At 36.8% G+C, this 19,097-nt stretch overlaps 1 protein-coding gene across 5 annotated transcripts in view; it reads left to right on the forward strand.

Annotated features, from left to right (window-relative positions):
- DST (dystonin) overlaps positions 1-19,097 on the forward strand; it is a 289,353-nt gene that overhangs the window by 139,713 nt on the left and 130,543 nt on the right. For 4 of the 5 annotated variants that reach the window (XM_030446905.1, XM_008495643.2, XM_030446906.1 and 1 more), the window contains 22 exons: positions 1,197-1,309; positions 1,445-1,551; positions 2,090-2,209; positions 2,549-2,644; positions 2,724-2,851; positions 7,041-7,134; positions 7,482-7,636; positions 8,520-8,982; positions 9,066-9,194; positions 9,396-9,473; positions 9,575-9,736; positions 9,861-9,965; positions 11,652-11,747; positions 12,526-12,651; positions 13,053-13,205; positions 13,456-13,610; positions 13,742-13,868; positions 14,995-15,178; positions 16,066-16,223; positions 16,553-16,731; positions 16,944-17,082; positions 17,967-18,160. In XM_030446905.1, the coding sequence (XP_030302765.1) occupies positions 1,197-1,309; positions 1,445-1,551; positions 2,090-2,209; positions 2,549-2,644; positions 2,724-2,851; positions 7,041-7,134; positions 7,482-7,636; positions 8,520-8,982; positions 9,066-9,194; positions 9,396-9,473; positions 9,575-9,736; positions 9,861-9,965; positions 11,652-11,747; positions 12,526-12,651; positions 13,053-13,205; positions 13,456-13,610; positions 13,742-13,868; positions 14,995-15,178; positions 16,066-16,223; positions 16,553-16,731; positions 16,944-17,082; positions 17,967-18,160 (3,261 nt within the window). Of the gene's footprint in view, positions 1-1,196; positions 1,310-1,444; positions 1,552-2,089; positions 2,210-2,548; positions 2,645-2,723; positions 2,852-6,747; positions 6,915-7,040; positions 7,135-7,481; positions 7,637-8,519; positions 8,983-9,065; positions 9,195-9,395; positions 9,474-9,574; positions 9,737-9,860; positions 9,966-11,651; positions 11,748-12,525; positions 12,652-13,052; positions 13,206-13,455; positions 13,611-13,741; positions 13,869-14,994; positions 15,179-16,065; positions 16,224-16,552; positions 16,732-16,943; positions 17,083-17,966; positions 18,161-19,097 lie in introns of those variants that run through there. The other variant, XM_008495646.2, reaches the window with a different exon arrangement.

The following is a 19,097-nucleotide window of genomic DNA, read 5'->3' on the forward strand; positions in this document are numbered from 1 at the left end:
TAAGCTTATATTAAACCTGATTTTTTTTGTCAAAAGTGTGCTGTGAAAGCAATCTTTATTACTCATACTGACTCCATTATTGTGGTTGAAATTGGAGACTGGAGTGCTCTGTTTTCCCTTTCTAGTATTGTCCTTTATTTTTCATGGATTTTCTGTGCTGCTAAGAGCAACGGATGGTATTGGTTTCATTGCATTGTTTTCATTGCTCTGAAATTCGGAGAAGAATGGCATGAGCTTGGTCATGCTCCTGCTAAGCATATTGGAAGTGGAAAGTCCTGCTGGTTTAGGAGGATTATATTTCTTTTTACACCAGTTATGTTTTATTATTAATTAAATGCCCTTTCAAGAAATAATAGGTGCAGTATTATTTGTTTTGTAAACTTGTCTTCTGAAGAACACAAAGCAACCAGAGATTCTAAATGGCTGGAAAAAAATTTTTTTTATTTACAGTCTTCTTGGAATTAATTCATAGATAAGCTTCTGTTGAGTTTCCCAAATATAATACCATTTTGAGATCAAGAGAATTTGTTGCCAAATGAAATGTTATCATGCATTTCGAACAGAGTTGTATTTAACAGTTTTATTTCTCTCTGTTAAAATTATTTAAAGCTTCTACTAGGTAAGACTAAGAAAATAGTTTCTCTATAAATGGGAAAACTTAAGGACTGAATTGTTCACTAAACCTTATATGTTATTTTTTTTTCTTAGGGTTTTTTTTTTTCAATGTGGGCCTGGTTTTCAGTAGCATAGATTTCAAACCCTTGTGACTCTAGTGGGACAGGTTTTTCCTCAGCATCTTCATAAATTCATTCTTCCTTTCAGTTGTTATGGCTATGAAGATTCTCAGTGATGAAGGTAACAGGCAGTCACACACTCGGCCCTGAAAATTCCAAGAGGGATGGTTACTTTCTAACCATCCCTCTATAATTAGTATTTCCTTTAGGTTTATTGTGTGGTGCCAAGCTTGGTTAGAAACTTCATCTTGTAGATAAAGAACTGACAGTGTTATTAGTTGTCTGCTGTTGGAGTTTATCACTTAGCACTGACCTCAGCTTGTTCACATGATTTTAATGAAATCCTTTTTTAATGAAAACTGTTGCCATATCCATCCACACTCTTGTTTTGATTTACTAATACAGCAATGACTTAAAACTGGTAAAGAGTTGTAATCAAGTATTACTGTTTTTATTTGACAGGCCGGACCTGATAGACATGAATACCGTTGCTGTTCAAAGCAACCTTGCAAATTTAGAACATGCTTTTTTTGTAGCAGAAAAACTTGGTGTTGCCAGACTTCTGGATCCTGAAGGTAAGAGAGCTGCAAAGGGTTTTGTTGTAAAAACCCTAACATTAAACTAAAATCCGGTGTGCCTGCAGGTTGTAGCATATTTGTGGGCATTGTTACAACTACGTGATAAAGCACTGTTCTGTCTTGCTTTTATAGATGTTGATGTTTCCTCACCTGATGAGAAGTCAGTAATAACTTATGTGTCATCACTTTATGATGCATTTCCCAAAGTACCAGAAGGTGGTGAAGGCATCAGTGCAAATGTAAGTAGGAGAAAAATACTTGCATGGTGTGTGAGCTTCCTTAATAGAATTCTGGGTTCCAGCTCCAGAATGTGTAGCTGGATCTTCTTAGGACTAATGTCACACTTTGCTTTGACATGATTTTGTAGGTTGAGATTTTAGACACTTAGCAGCTATTTTATGTTCTGGACATGAAAACACTTATGCAAAAACCTTAACTATAAAAAAAATACACCTGAGACTGAAGAAACATAGAGTTGAAATTATTACTTTTCAGTCATGGGCCTAAAATTATGCCTCTGATTCTTAGCAATTTGAAGTTTCTTCAACTAGAAAATTTTGTGTTTTCAGTGGAATTATTTGGGATCAAAACTGAAGAGTGTAATCATCTATTTGGAAGCTTTAAGTGAGCCTTTAAGGAGCAAGTAAATATTATTTCAGAATTGCAGGGTTTAGAAATCTCTTTTCTGTGTTTGTGAAGACCTCAGCCTTCAAAGATAAAGCAAAAGTGAGCTCTCACATGATATTCTGATCTGTAATCTGGATTGTGCTTTGGTAGGATGTTGAAGTCAAATGGGTTGAATATCAGAATATGGTGAACTACCTCACGCAGTGGATCAGACACCATGTCACGATCATGTCTGACAGAACATTTCCCAACAGTCCTGTGGAATTGAAGGTGAGGTGTGGTGTCTTACACTCCTTTCTCCTGGCTGCAATACCACTTTATCTTACTGACTCAAAGCATGCTTGAACAAATCAAGTGTTTGATTTAAACTATCAAATCAGTAGTAGAACAGTACTACTCCTTAGCCTTTTCAGAGTACAATAAATATATTACTAAAATATGAACAATCAAAAGCAAATCTGTAGCCTTTTACTGATCTATTTTTTTTTGCAGAACTCAAGTAGTACAAGATAAGAATGTAAGCTTATGAAGAGTATTAGGAGAGGTTTTAGAGAGTAAGGTTATATTCACTGTAAATAAAAGTTGATGATGGTTTTTATGTTTCTTTAGGCACTTTATAATCAGTATCTACAGTTTAAAGAATCAGAAATTCCACCAAAGGAGGCAGATAAATCAAAAATTAAACGTCTATATAAACTGCTAGAGGTAAGTTTTAAAATGCCTTGAAATGTATAGAAGTTCCCTTTCTGTGCTTAAAGTAACAAAAAATGTATGAATTGTTAAGGTCTGGATAGAATTTGGACGCATCAAACTTCCTCAAGGGTACCATCCAAATGATATAGAAAAGGAATGGGGAAAGCTTATTATTGCCATGCTGGAAAGAGAGAAGACCCTTCGGCCTGAAGTGGAGAGGTAAGTGAATGTTTGACAGGCTTGGTTTGTATATTTTCTGTTGTTTTAGCTCACATTGTATATTGTAATAGCTTCCTTCCATTGATACCCACATTGTTTTTCTAGATCAAGTTCTTCTGCCTTTGTTGAGGGCCTAAAGTTCTTTATCTGCTTCATAGAAGCAGGTCCAGATGGAAATAACTTATGTGGTCTCAGAAGGTCATGATTAACAGCATCTGACCATCAAAGCACTTGAACACAAATACAGTCATCTTCTTTGTACAGTTAATTCAAGCTAGGTTAATATTTCTGTCTCATTTGGTCTGATTTCATATAAGCAACATCCTCATCCTCAGGATGAGGTCAGTCTCGCCTCTATGCCTGGCAAGATTATGGAGCAGATCCTCCTGAAGGCTCTGCTAAAGCATGTGGATAATGAAGAGGTGATTGGTGACAGCCAGCATGGCTTCACTAAAGGCAAGTCCTGCCTGACTAATTTGGTGGCCTTTTACAAAGGGGTTACAGCCTGCTTGGACAAAGGCAGAGCAACAGGTCCATCTCCCTGGACCTGTTCTGTGTAGACCATTTGACACTGTCCTGCACAACATTCTGATCTCTAAACTGAAAGGATACGGATTTGATGGATGGACTTAATTGGATAAGGAACTGGCTGGATGGTTGCACCCAAAGAGTTGTGATCAATGGCTTAATGTCCAAATGGAGACACATGATGAGTGGTGTTCCTCAAGGGTCAGTACTCAGACCACTGCTGTTCAGCATCTTTGGCATCTTTGTCAGTGACATGGACAGTTGAATCAAGTGCACTCTCAGTAAGTTTGCTGATGACACCAAACCGTGTGGTCAAGTCAAGATGCTGGTGGGAAGGGATGCCATCCAGAGGGACTTTGACAGGCTTGAGAATTGGGCTCATGCAAACTGCATGAAGTTCAGCAAGGCTAAGTACAAGGTTCTGCACCTGGATTGAGGCAATCCTGTGCACTAATACAGGTTGGGACAAGAAAGGATTGAGGACAGCCCTGAGGAAAAGGACTTTGAGATGATGGTGAACATGAGCTGTCAATGTGCAGTTGCAGGCCAGAAAACCAGCTATGTCCTGGGCTGCATCAAAAGAAGCATAGACAACTGATAAGAGAGGTGATTCTTCCCCTTTACTCTTGTGAAACCTCACCCAGCGTACAGTGTTCAATTCTGGAGTCCACAGCATAAGAAAGACATATTGCTCTTTGAGCATGTCCAGAGGAGAGCCACTAAAATCATCAAGGGGCTGGAGCACCTATCTGTGAAGACAGGCTGAGTAAATTGGAGTTGTTCCTCCTGGAGAAGAGGAGGCTCTGAGGTGACCTTAAAGTGACTTTCCAATATCTGAAGGGGGCCTACACGAAAGCTGGGATAGGGCTTTTTGTACAGGTGTGTAGCAAGAGGACAAGGGGTTTAGAACTTGAAGATGGGAGATTTAGATTAGATATGATGACGAAACTCTTTACTATGAGGCTGGTAGGACACTGGAACAGGTTGCTCAGGGAAGCTGTGGATGTCCCCCCCTCCCTATCAAGTGTTCAAGGCCAGTTTGGATGGGGCCTTGAGCAACCTGATCTAGTGTTAGGTGTCCCTGTCCAAGGCAGGGGGGTTGGAACTAGATGATCTGTAATGTCCCTTCCAATCCTAGCATTTCTGTGATTCTGTGATTCTATGATCTTTTACATGAAATATGTATTTCATTTGCTTAACAGCATTGTGGACTCACATCCTTTTCTGAGGGTGTTTAAAAGTTGCTTTTACTCAAGAGCACACAAAGCATTTAGATGTGCCAAGTGCATAGTAGTCTTCTGTGACAGCAGAATGTGTGACACTGTTTTGTACATCACTAATAACACACTGAGCATGTTTGAAATGTTGTTTCAGTCTTAGAGCATTTCTGCTTTCAGTGGTACCTCTTTTAAATTTGGTGACAGACACAGGTACTATCCATTCATTAAGTTTAAAATACTTTTATTTAACTTTAAGATAAATTATTCTTCAAGCTTATATGTGCAGGTAGACAGATGCCTGTGTCTGGATTTGTTCAGCTTAACTTTAAGAATCCAAAGGAAACACCTTTATAAGTGACAATAGGGTGATCATTCTCTCTAGTTTAGGTACTTGAAATTAGGTCTGAAGAATCTAGACATTTTTTAGGAAACCCTCAGGAAGACAGATTTTAGCCAGAGAAGAGCTCAAAGATTGGCAGAGTTGAGTAATTATGTGTCATGCTCACAAAAGCAAGACTGAAATGGCAGACTCAGTGTGAGGATTCACAGCATCCTGTTGAGAAAGAAGTTCCTATAGAAGAGAGCAAAGTTGTCCCCACCATGCAGAGCAGAACACTGGAAAGCAGCAGACGAAAGACAGTTTGCTAGATCTTGGAGGCTTATCTGTCCTCACCTGCTGAAAGCCATTAGTGGAGCCTTTCTCAAAAGGTATTCTATTTGTACTTGCAGAAAGCTAGATTATCTTTGTTAATAATGTGCATAAATGACATTAGTTTATTTCTTTTACATTCAGATGGACTAAGCACAGGTAAACAAATACAAACATGAACTTCCTGTATCTCAAGACTGGAAAACTTAAAAGTGCCTGATCTCTATATAGTGATAGTTGCTTTACTTGGTGGTCACTGTAAAGTAAGAGAGAAAAGTTGCACTGGCTTAGTTATCAAGTTAAAATTTTCAGTTTATCTGGACACAAGGTCTTGATCTATGTTTGTTGTTTTGGTTACTAGTGCATCTTACTAATACAAGACGTTGATACAGCTCCTGGGGTGGGAGTTGGTTGTGGCAAAAAAGGGACCCCAGTTAATACTGAAATTTGGCAAGTACCAAAACTTTGCCTGCAAGTCTGGTGAATATAACTGAAAGTATCAACACAGGTAGACAATGTGTGGCCAGCTTGGTGTATGGGATCAAAATCAGTAAAGTGTCTTGTGAGGAGAGTGCCAAACTTGTTCCTAGTGTGGAAAACTAGGAGTTTGGCATTACTGCAGGGGTGTGTCTATGGCTTTGCTCTTCTGGGTAAACACAGTCCTCTGGTATGGTATGGGTGTGGTTTTTCAGGAGGTCTGAAAAGCAGCAAACAGTGAAATGCTGAAAAAACACCCCTAGCTAAATGACTGAGTTGAAAATGGTTGAGTTAAAATATAAACTTAAAGGCAGTGATCAGATTTTTCTTACTTGTTTTGTGGTCAGAAAGGCAAGAAACAATTAGCTCTGAATGTGAAAGAAGTTGAATGGAAGTTTGCGGGAGGACAGATTAGTGGGACATTGTATTTAGTAAACGTGTATATTTGGACTAATTATGGTGGGTTGGATGGTGTACAAGTGCCTCAGATTATATTGTTATAATATGATTAATCATAGTATTGCCCCAGTATCATTCTGTAGTTCCATTTGAAAGGAATCAGCCCAACCTGTTTTGTACCTTACCATGGAGAGTGGAGTTCACTTCATTCTGTTTTGAAACTTTCTATTGAAAAGTCTGAAAAAGAAGTCTGCAAAGACTTCTTTGAGTTCTTATTTGGCTTTTAGACATCCAGTGACACTATAATAAAATATTTGGCATGTCTGTTTGTGAGAGACGCCCTTCTATTGCTGCCTAGTCTGTACTTGCAAAGCTTTAATGCAAGGTAGGGAAGCCAAAAGCAAGGTAGTGTACATAGCCCCAGGTAAAATCCTTTGAAGAGCTGGCAGAATATTAATTGCAGGGTTTTGAATGTGCGTACTGAAGCTTATTTAAAGGAGTGCTAAGTATTTCAAAAGCCAGTAGTGAATTCATCCCTAGAAGCTCTACATTTTGTAGGAGTTTTATCTTTTTCATTTTCAGCAAATGTAAACAGCCAGAAGGACCGGGCTGTGGATCTGAAAATGAATAGCAGTAGTTATAGCTATCATAGCAGTGATTCACTGTTTAGCAACAGTACTAGTGCTCGAACCAGTGTTGGCTCTAATGAGAATTTCCTTTCTGTTAATTGTGGTCCTACACTGATTAAATCTTGTATAAGCTTTGGTAATGGCACCTTAGAAGGAAACAGGTAACTTGGTATTTGTGTTTTGTGTTAGATGCTGTTTGTTTGTTTTTAAAGTCATGCAACATGAATAGTAAATACAAGTAACTCTAACACTTTTGTATTTTTCTGAAATGCTGTGGCATCACCTAGGTTGGAAATGCTGCAGCAGATTGCAAACAGACTTCAGCGGGACAGCAGGACCTGTGAGGACAAACTAATACTTGCCCGGAATGCTCTACAGTCTGTAAGTCACTCAGTGATCCTCTTTATTCATTAATTTATTGCTGTGGAATGGCTACTTAAAAAAAAAACAAAAAACCAACTTATTTAGGATTTTAGAGTGCACACTAAAAGCTCCTACTTTCTTTTTTGTTGTACTGTTAATTTAGCATTTCGTTAAAAAAATGCCAAAAATTGTCGAGAGTGAGTTCTGTTGGTTTTTTTTTTTTTTTTTTTTGAGAGGGGAGTAAAATAAAATGCTTCATAATTTTTTCAAGATCAGAATTTAAAAAAAAAACAATTAGGAATTCTTACAGCTTATTTCTCTTTGGTTTAGCTTCACGGCTTAATGTCTTTCTCTTACTTCTTCAGGACACCAAGCGATTAGAGTCAGGGCTCCAGTTGCAACATGAAGCAGAGATAGCTGGGTATCTGCTTGAATCTGAGAACCTTCTCCGCCAGCAAGTGATTGATGCCCAAATTCTTATTGATGGAAAATATTATCAGGCAGACCAGCTTGTGCAAAGGTACTTTACTGTGTATTTATATGAATAAATGTCCCAAACTTGGATATGCATTATGAGCAACATTTTCAAATCTTTCTCAATTTTTTTCAAATATGTTTGTGAATAAACTTTTCAGACTGTCTCTCAGTAACCAAATAAAGATTATCAGGTATTCTGGTGAGTACATTACCCGCAAGTACTGTTAAAACCAAGAGGAGCTGTCTGTGCTCAGTTGTGAAAATTAAGTCATTCACCAGAATACAATGTAAAACGTTTAATGTTTACCAGACAGCTTACAATGAAGATGTGACTTTGTTTCATTGCACCTAAAATGCTTTTAGAATTCACTAACTCTGATTTTTAAAACAGAAGTGAGATTTTTATACCTCTAGATTTCTTATCAGGTAATAAGTGGAATAACATGAGCTTATATCTGGCAGTATGTACAGTCTTGACAGAACCATGCATTTAAACAGCCTAATTCAATTTTATGAAGAAGTGGCTCCAAAGGTTTTCAGGATTTGTCCTGAGCTGGGTGAGGCTGAGCGTTAATGGCTCTGTGGCAATGAACGGAGCAAGTAGTTGATGTAATGCAATGTGTAGAATCTTGTAAGATTTTTGCTTGCTGATTGTTCCCTGGAATTGTGCACGGTGCATGCTAGTGCCCAGACCATGCTGATTTTCTATTTATTGCCTGATTTCTGCATGTATTGTCTGTACTAAGTATGTACTATATTACCTAAGTATGAGCTGACACATCCTGTACTTTCTGATATGAATGCTTATTTAGAAATAGTTAAGTACAACTCACATGTAAGAGATCATGTGAATTCAAATTGCTGCTCAGTCCAGCAGGATAAACTTTAAGCATTGATTGAATGTATTTATTTTTTTATTTTAATAGAGTTGCAAGGCTTCGTGATGAGCTGATGTCCATACGGACTGAATGTTCTTCAGTGTACAACAAGGGGCATGCACTGACGTCGGAGCAGACAAGGCTGATGATATCAGGAATAACAGAAAGCTTAAACTCAGGATTTACAACAAACCTACCCCCTGAAATAAATGCTGCAATGACCCAAGGTTTAACACCTACTTTGACTTCTTCCAGCTTGACATCTGGCCTTTCATCGGGTCTTACTTCAAGACTGACACCAACCATCACTCCTGCTTATACACCAGGCATCCCACCACGATTAATTCAAAGCTATGTGACAGGAGTAGACAGTGGGACACTGCAGACACTCAAACTGATGCAAATAAGGAAACCTCTTATGAAATCAGCTTTTGTGGATCAGAATTTAACAGAAGAAGAGGTGAACATGAAATTTGTCCAGGACCTATTGAGCTGGGTGGAAGAAATGCAGGTAGCAATCTTTATGGTTCTAGCTTCTAACTATGGCTCTCACTCCTTGTAGATCATAGATAATTTTTTCTTCTCATTTGTAAGGTGCAACTTGATCGAGCAGAATGGGGTTCAGATTTACCAAGCGTTGAAAGCCATTTAGAAAATCACAGAAATGTCCACAAAGCTATTGAGGAATTTGAATCCAGCCTTAAAGAAGCTAAAATCAGTGAGGTACAGTACCATATTCTTTATTTCTTTGATTACTTTCTTACTGGGTGACCTATAAACTAATGCTGAATTTTAGAACTCATTTTGGGTTTCACAGTCCTAGTTTTACTGCTGATGTCTAGATGATATATCATGAAATTAGAAGATCTTATGGTTTAACGAATCTAACTTTTTTGTTGTCTTTTGAACTCATACCAAATACAGATCCAGATGACTGCCCCTCTGAAACTCACTTATGCAGAAAAATTGCACAAGCTAGAGAGTCAGTATTCAAAACTCTTGGTAAGTTTGTTGTACCTCTTCAATGTTCAGCTTTTCAGTGTACATCAACTTTTGATAGCTTTAAAATCTGATTTTGGTCAATCTTTTCTTTTCTAATAAAGAACACATCAAGAAATCAGGAAAGGCATCTAGATACTCTTCACAATTTCGTGTCTCGTGCTACTAGAGAGCTGATCTGGCTGAATGAAAAGGAAGAGGAAGAAGTTGCATATGACTGGAGTGAAAGAAACCTGAATATAACAAGAAAAAAAGAATACCATGCAGTATGTATTGCTAGTATAATCCAGAGGGAATGATTAAATAAACCTCAAGAATTTAAGATATTTCTAAAACATTTTTATCTTTTTTTTTTTTTTTTTTTTTTTTTTTATTTTTGTCATGTAAAAGGAATTAATGAGAGAACTAGATCAAAAAGAGGAAGTTATTAAATCAGTACAAGAAATAGCTGAGCAATTGCTACTGGAAAATCACCCAGCCAGGCTAACCATTGAGGTAAGTCAGTACAAACAGCACATAAACAAGAAAATAATTTTGATAGACTTCAGAATTTATGGGGAAAAAGAAGGCAGTGCTAACTTGTAGGAAATGTAGCAACAAGACTCTGAATAATAGGGTCTTTTTTTTTTGCTCTTCAGCAAAAGTTTCCAAAAAGGAAAAATACTTCTGTAACATTATGGTTACATCATGGATTGCTTATAGAAAATCCTCTTGAAGTCTGTAATTGAAATTTCCAGAGTTGGTCTGTACAGACATTTCTGGTCATGCACATAGCTTCCAGTTATTGATACAAATTGCATTGGCAAAGGGAGAGCACAGAACATTTGTTATGTGGTTTCTCTCCCGCTGGATTGAAGGAAGTTTTGGAAATGCCTTTCTGGTTGCTAGATGTAGTATATGGGTTCCTTTCAGGATTTAGGGTTATTTTTGTAATTTATTTGTCAGTGAATTATTAAACTTGTTTGGATGTTAAATCTGACCAGGCGATGTGATTTACTTCACTCTTAAATCAAGCTCTATGTTATAGGTAAAAGGCTTACAGAAAATTTATTGTACCTGTTGTAGGATAATAAATTTCCAAAAGAGAATGTAAAATGCTTTTCCCTGTAGGTCTTCAAAGAAAGAGTAAAAACAGAATGTAGGTGGTGGAAAAAACGGAAACCATAAAAAGCTGCTTTGTTATATAAAAATGGAAAAAAAAAAAGGTCAGAGAGGATGGATTTTTATGGTGGTTCAGCTCAATGAGTTGACATCTGCATTTCCTCCCTTCCTCCCATCTTATGAGATTTACTTGGAATAATAAATGAGTTTTTAAGTGATGTGGGGAGTTCTACTCTTTAAAAGTATATGCTGTTTTAATGGGTTCTTATCAGCGTAATATATAATACATGACTGGATTATGAAACCAGGCTGTTGCAGTGAAGATGACTCTGCAGGCTTTGATTTCTGCAATAAATGGGACATTTAAAAGAAAAAAAAAATTGTGTGCCATTTCTACAGTAGAATCCATGTATGAATGCATCAGTTTGAAAGCATTCGAAGCCATGGAAAAACTTTTGAATCCCTGAGAATTCTATGGAGTTGAAAAATTGACTTTTGGCTGATTTCACTAAGTCAAGAGTACCCTCTGCTGGTGAATGTGCATACAGCGCATCTCTAGTGGCAGCACCCTGCAGACAGGATAGGAGGCATCATTCCAGTAGGGTTACGTTCTTTAAATTCCTGTGCAACTTTGACGCAAGATTATATATTTTCAGAAAGTCCTAATACTTAGATGTTTACTGTGTACTCAGTTTTTAATTGCCGATTTTTATTGAGTAGATAGAGACACAGAATCATAGATGAGCTTAGGCTGAGGGAATGTCAGGAGGGATAGTCCAGCCCCCCTTATTAAAGTAGTGCCAGGGCTTTGTTCATCTGAATTCTGAACGTGCCTGAGGATGGTGATTTCACAGCCCCTCTGGGTGAGTTTTCTCATGTTTGACTGTGCTGTAGTGATAGGTTTTTTTCCTCACATCTAATTGGAATTTCCCTTGCAGCAGCTTGCTTTTTCAGGGTGAGGAGGTCAGGTTATATAGACATTCATGTATGCTACATTTCTTTTGTGCTTCCTAAATCCTGTAGAGGTATGCAAGTTTTAATTTTTGTTTCCTGTGTAAAATACATCTTCCTTCCTTAAAGGCCTACAGAGCTGCAATGCAGACACAATGGAGCTGGATTCTTCAGCTCTGCCACTGTGTTGAACAACATTTGAGAGAAAATGCTGCATATTTTGAGGTAAGAAAGTAAATCAGTAAATATGTGAAATGTTTTAAGTTTTGTTCATAGTCAAAAAGTGATACCCAAAGTGCTAGTTGCTCTCTCACAGTAGGTGTAGAATTGACATTTGTCTCATGCAGTCATAAGATGATGAGCCAAGCACCCACAGTGTTACCACAGAATCACAGAAAGTTAGGGGATGGAAGGAAGCTTGAGAGATAATCAGTTGTGTTCACCACAGTCAGATCAGTTCACAGCAGATGAAAATTTGGCCTGACATCTTTTCAGAGAGCTGCAGCTACAGGTAGGAACTCAGAGGATGAAGCTGTGTTTTCTTCCTGTCATGCACAACTGCTGTCAATACAGCTTCTGCAGATAAGGTAGAGTGGAGGGTGGTTACTGATTGCCAAGGGAGAACACTGAATTTTGAAGCTACTTCACCACGTTTTGTAGGCCTTATCTGCTCTTTATAAATGAAAATCATTGTAATTCCAAGGGAAGCAAGAATCACTTTAGATTTTTTTTCCATCACAGGAACAGTAATTAAGGTTCAGTAACTGCTAAGTTAATTTTTCATGTACCTGATACCAAGAATAACTGGTGTTACAATGTGTGCCTTTTGAAGGTTACTTTTAGACATGAGATCATGAAATCTTTTTTATGGTGCAGGGGTCTCTTCAAGGTATTAGAAAAGATTATTTTTAAAAAGACAGCACTCAAAGAAAACTTCATAGTGTAACTGTTTGTATCCTTTTTAGGTTGTTTAAAAATAACCTGGGTATTTATCTTATCCTAGTTTTTCAGTGATGCCAAAGAAGCCATGGAATATTTAAGGAATTTGAAAGATACCATATACAGAAAATACAGTTGTGATAGATCAAGCAGCCTTCATAGGCTGGAAGACCTTGTCCAGGAGTCTATGGTAAGAATTCAAAGATCCTATTAACATGAGATACATTTAAAGAAGAAATGTTTAGATTATAGTTGCATATAAAATCTCTGTGTTAAAATTATTCCTTTAAAGTGAGGGAAAACAAATTACATTTTTAGAATTTAAAATTGAATGATTGCATCTATCCAAGCCTAATGACTGCTTTTCATAAGTTAAAAATACAGCTTTATTGGGGTTTTTTGGTTTGTCTTTACAATACCAGATGTTGTAAGAGACCAGTGCCTTCAGAAAGATACTTTGTTCTTGAAAAATGTATCACTTTTAAGAAGCACAGTAAAAGAAGTCAGGCAAAGAAAAGCTTAACAGTATCAAAGCAGCAGCACTGTATTCTGGCCATCCCTTATAATGTATTCTTTTCTTAACTGTTTTAGGAAGAAAAAGAACAACTCTTGCAGTATAAGAGCACAGTAGCCGGCCTTGTGGGGCGAGCAAAGGCAATAATTCAGCTGAAGCCAAGGAATCCTGACTGTATACTCAAGACATCCATTCCAATTAAAGCCATCTGTGACTATAGACAAATTGAGGTTAGAAACTTGAATTTCCTCCAATCAATTGCAGAGCTGAGAATTCAGCTTAAGTTTCATTAATTACTGTGTTCCTGGAGCCACCAAGCTGTAAATTTCTTCCACCCTAGTAAACAAGGGCAAATCCGTGTGTTGAGCTTTGCTTTTGTTACTGTGTTGCTTATTTGTTGACAACATTTGCAAAGTGCTTTATAAAAGTATTTTGTAATGCTTAGCTCATTAAATTATTCTGCTTTTTTGTTAACACTAGATAACTATTTACAAAGATGATGAGTGTGTATTAGCAAACAACTCCCATCGTGCAAAATGGAAAGTCATTAGCCCAAGTGGTAATGAGGCCATGGTTCCATCTGTGTGCTTTACTGTTCCTCCACCAAACAAAGAAGCAATAGATACAGCCAACAGGTAGGGACAAAGTAAATTCACCCATTTCCTTTTAAAATTTATTTATATGAAGCTTGAGCTAAAATAATGTCTAACTTTTTTCCCTTTTCAAGTGTGCTCTGAACTAAAGTTGGAGTCTGCTTATTTTTCAGGATTGAACAGCAATTTCAGAATGTTCTAGCCCTTTGGCACGAGTCACACGTAAACATGAAGAGTGTGGTGTCCTGGCATTACCTTACAAATGAAATTGAAGCTGTTCGAGCTGGCAATGTTGCCTCGGTATGTGCTGTGTCTGGGAAGGGCAGCTTAGCCATTTGCTCAGAAGTCATAGGTTACATTTACCAGAAATGTTGTGTACTCAGAAATTTGCATCAGTCCTCATCTTCCTTGTGAGAATAGCTGGTAGCAGGCACACTGTTTACCACTGTGGGAAGTTCTGTCTTGATCTGATCAGTCTTTACATGGATATATTTGGGGAGGGAGTAGAGAGCTGGTATCTGAAAACTACCCTGCAGCCTAATGGTGCTAATTCTGTAATCTCCTGTTGCTAGCAGAGGTACAGGATCTCTTTAAATCAATGAACAGTGACTAAATCTGAATTTTGTTCTGCAGGAATCTACCTTATGACAATTATGTGTAAAGTATCTGGGGAGATTAGCTTCATTACTCTAAGGTTAAATTTAATGAAAGCCCTCATTATCTCCTCATGCTGCAGCTTCTTACTAACAATGGAACAACTATGAAGTGGCTTTTAGTCTTTTAATCTTAAGGAAGCTGAATACTTACTCCTCTGTAACGTTTTTTTTTTATTATTCTTATAAATCTGTAACTTGGAAAGTTGAATAGCTAGTTAGGATCAATCTGTTAGAAATGAAACAGTGATATAGATGGAAATAGTATTCTTTCTGTCTAAAACAGTCTGTGAAATCACTGAATTACACAATGTTAGATTTATAGCATAACACAATTTAATAGTTTATTAAGCAATGTTGGTGTGTATCTGTCTAGAAACTGCTGCAGTAATATTTGTAATACTGAAACTGACATTTTCACATCTAATTTCCCAGTGTTGCAGTTGAAAAGAAGGAATCTGAGAGAATTCTTTAAGTATCCCTACTGCTGTGACTCTTGCTGGCTTGTCGTTTGTTTTTACATGGCATTAGATAGAGTAATGGTGTCTGATGTAGGGTTGGCATAACACAGCCCATTGCTGGCATGAAAGATGGAAAAGAATTTTATAGTGAGTGTAAACTGTCAGCTGTCAAGAAGACTCCATCTTAAGAACAGCAAGCTTTCAGAACCTTGATTCTTTGGCTTTACAGTCTTAATAATTAGTCAATATTGTTATAGAGAAATACGTGAGTGATGCAGCATTGCTAACCATACCTTTTATAATCTGTTGCAGATAAAAACAATGCTGCCAGGTGAACATCAGCAGGTTCTCAGCAATTTGCAGTCCCGCTTTGATGATTTTGTGGAAGACAGCCAGGAGTCCAAAATCTTTACGAGCTCTGATACAGCACAGCTGGAAAGGGAAGTTAATGTTTGCAAGCAATACTATCAAGAGCTTCTGAAATCTGCAGAAAGAGGTAAAACTTTGCTGATAACAGTGGAAAGATGCCCTCACAAGATAGATTGTAGTTCTTTATGAAGCTTCTCTCTCTGTATGTAAGCTCATTTTATCATATTAATATTGTAAATGCCCCAGTTCTTCTGCACAGATAGTCATCATTTTAACAATCTGCACACTTGCATTGTACAGAAGCTCTAATTTTTTAAACTTTGCATATATGTAAAAATAAAGTGTGTTACTTAATATACAGAGCACTACAAAAAATTTTACATGCTAGTTCTGCATATTGCAGTTTTGAATAATGGAAACACACCTTGATTAGCTCAAGTTCATAACAGAATTACAGCCTTTTTTCACACTTCTAAGGCAAGAAAAGTATCCTAGATATTTTCCTAGCTCCGGTACCTCTAGTTACTGCTTTCTTAACTCTGTTTTTGAGTACAGTAAGGACCAGAAAGCATAAAATATCTACTCTGATTTAATGTCAAGTAGCTAATGACTTAAAGAAATACAGTGGTGCAAAGATGATTACTGCATTAGCATAGTTCACTGTAGTTAAGAGGTTTAAGAAAAGAAAGGCTTGGAGGTTTCTGTAGTATTGTATTTGGTAATAGTGACTGAGTCATTGATAAAGTCAGTCACTGAGTTTAGCAGTGTGCATATGGGTGATGCTGGTGTCTGGGAGGAGAGGTCAAAAATTTATGGCAATTGTTCATGAGAAGATGATCTGATAATAGCTACAACTTAAGGGTTGCATTATAGCCATAATTTCAATAGGTACTGATGAGATTTCAGCCAGTTATGAAAAGACCCCTAGAATGGTGACTTCTTATATGGTGTTTCATAAGAAGGCATGGTGGTTTGGGCTTTGTTTGCTAACATGTGCCTTGTTTCTTTCAACAGAGGAGCAGGAAGAATCTGTTTATAATCTGTATATCTCTGAAGTCAGAAACATCAGACTTCAGCTGGAGAGTTGTGAGGAACGGTTAATACGGCAGATCCGAACCCCAATGGAGAGGGATGATATACCTGAAAGTGAGCTTAGGATTTCAGAGCAAGAGGTGAGTCTTTGAGAAAGGCTGTTTTACCTAGGAAAAGAATTCTGCTTTAAAACAAATTTATCCCAATATTTTGAGTGTAGCTAGGGGAGTTTGTTTTACCTGGAAAAGAAAAGATTCAAAGATTAGGCTTGAGTTTTTGAGAAAAAAGATGCCAATAAATGGTGTCTCTGTTTAGTTTCTCTCTTAGGAATATGATCCTTACAAAATTTTTTTAGTGGTGTCCAGATGAAACAAGCAAAGAAGAGCAGACCTGTACTGGTAATGATATTTAGAGTTTACATAAGGTTGATGTAGGATAAAAGCACTATCAATCATATTTTATTTTACAGAAACTGAAGAAAGAACTGGAACGATTGAAGGATGACTTGGGAGTCATCACAGAGAAATGTGAAGAGTTCTTTGGTCAAGCTGCTGGTTCACCTTCAGTCCCTACTCTGCGCTCTGAACTCAATGTTGTTATTCAGAATATGAACCAAGTTTATTCCATGTCTTCCATTTACATAGATAAGTATGTAATGGGCTATCTGTCAACATACATGTTTTAGTTTACAGTTTTCTCCTCAAGTTAAATACAAAGATACCAATATGAATAGGAGAAGAGAGATAACATAATTTTTACATTGTTTAAGGGTCTACCTCATGTATGAGAAGCATGATAAACACAAGTGTATTGAGTGTTGTTATTGATGGTTCAGTTAACACAGGATTATTGAATTTCAGATTAAAAACTATAAATTTGGTGCTGAAGAACACCCAAGAAGCAGAAATGTTAGTAAAACTCTATGAAACAAAGTTGTGTGAAGAAGAGGCAGTAACGGCTGACAAAAATAATATAGAAAATCTGATGGGTACACTGAAGGTAAGAGATGGCTGGTGCCTTTCCATGGGCAAATAAAAATAATAGGAAAATTATCTATTTTATAATGCCTCTATTGGTTATGTTGTTATATACATTGTATCAAAAGTTGGCTTTTGTGTACTTGGAGGAAAGTCCATATTAAGATTGACATGTTAGAAAAAAATGACAGCTTCTAAGCACTAGGAATTAGATAGTTTGCATGTGGACTCCTGCTGTTAGGAAATGCCCTTTTGTGTCTGAACTTCTAAGAGTGGCACTTACTTGTGCTTGGGTCAGACATATATTTTGTCTCTTCAAAAGGTAACAGATGCTTAAGGTTACATAAATATATTGTGATATAAATCTGGCCAGAATAACATTCCTGCTACTGCTATGGTATACTAATTAGGGTTTCCTGGGAGGTTTGTCAGATATCTTTGAGAAAGGGTAAAATTGAAGTTCAGCATATTTTGTGTGTTGTATGTACCTCATTTTAATATTGCAAATGATGAGTTATGCTTTTTGTTATCTAGATTGATTAGCATTCACCTAATGATTTTTTTCTTAAAAGCTGTATTTTGTAAGATTAGTGGGTGAATTTGGTGTCCATGTTTTGATGTATGTGTTGGAAGTATTGTGTATTGTGCTGGAAGGCATACTATTACTTAGAATTATGCTGCAGTTCGTAGCTTATGTATTACTATATATATTATAAGTAGTACAAATATCACTTATTTCAAACTGATTCTGGCTCCGTTCCAGTGTTTGAGCAACAAGAAGTAAAATAGTAATTTAAACATTTTAAAATTTATTCATTTAAATATTTTACTTATGTAAAATACTCATTTATAAAATGGTGTCATAATTCAGGAGTTATTTACAATTTATCATTTATCACATCCTAGCAATGGAGATCTGAAGTAGATGAAAGAAGAAAAGTGTTCCATAACTTAGAGGATGAACTGCAGAAGGCAAAGATGATCAGTGATCAGATGTTTAAAACACACAAGGAACGGGATCTTGACTTTGACTGGCATAAAGAAAAAGTTGATCAGTTAGCTGAGAGGTGGCAAAATATTCATTCTCAAATTGAAAATAGGTTTGTATGACTTTATATTACATTTATTATGTATTATACTTCTCTTAATTCTATTCTAGTCTGTTCTGTTCTATCCTAGTCATGTTTCATGTTGTTTCTGAGGAAAATAATCAGAAATGAATGTTAAAATAAGTCAGGATAGTATTCTGAACTCTTAGTACAATGTGCCATAATCACAAATTCTTACTTGTCTTTTCTACAAAAAATGTCTGTAACTAGAGCACAAAACATTAACATGGTACAGAAACTTCTATTTAGTTATATCTTACAGAGACACAGTAGGGATATATCTTTTTTATTATTTTTTATTAATTATTTTTTTCCCCTCCAAAAAAAGCTTGCAGAAACAACTTGCTGTCCTATGGAAATACCATCTGTTTCTCCACATAATTAGTTCTGACAGGCTGAACTGAGCTGATTAATTAGTTTTGATTGGATTGGTGTTTGCTTGCTTTTAATGACTCAATTTGGAAGTGCTCAGTTTCCATTGACTTCTGTGATAATTTCACCACAATAACTTTTGGTGAAGTGCCAGTATTTTGTTCTGCTGTGCAACTACTGTTTTCATGCAGCCATAGTATCCAGTTGAGATGTTGCTCTCTAAAATCAGCCTTTCTCTGTTACTGTTGTGATGGTATTGGAGATTGTTACTCAAATGTGTATGCCTACAGACGTGCAGGTACAGCAGAACACACCTATAATTCTGAAGCTGTCATCTATACATAATATTCCTGGAAGTACTTTTTCCTTTACACTAGGGACTGAAGGAAAAAGTATTGGCCAGTTAAGGAAGTCTGTACTATTGCCTGAAAATATTTCCTTTAAAATCTTCTTTAGCTTGTCACTTGAACACAATCAAAGGTAGTAGTGTTCATGTAAAAGTTCACGATGACCTTTCACATTTTTATCCTCCTTTTCTAAGGAGTGAATATATATC

This window comes from Calypte anna, chromosome 3 (assembly GCF_003957555.1).
Source record: "Calypte anna isolate BGI_N300 chromosome 3, bCalAnn1_v1.p, whole genome shotgun sequence".
NCBI lineage: Eukaryota > Metazoa > Chordata > Aves > Apodiformes > Trochilidae > Calypte > Calypte anna.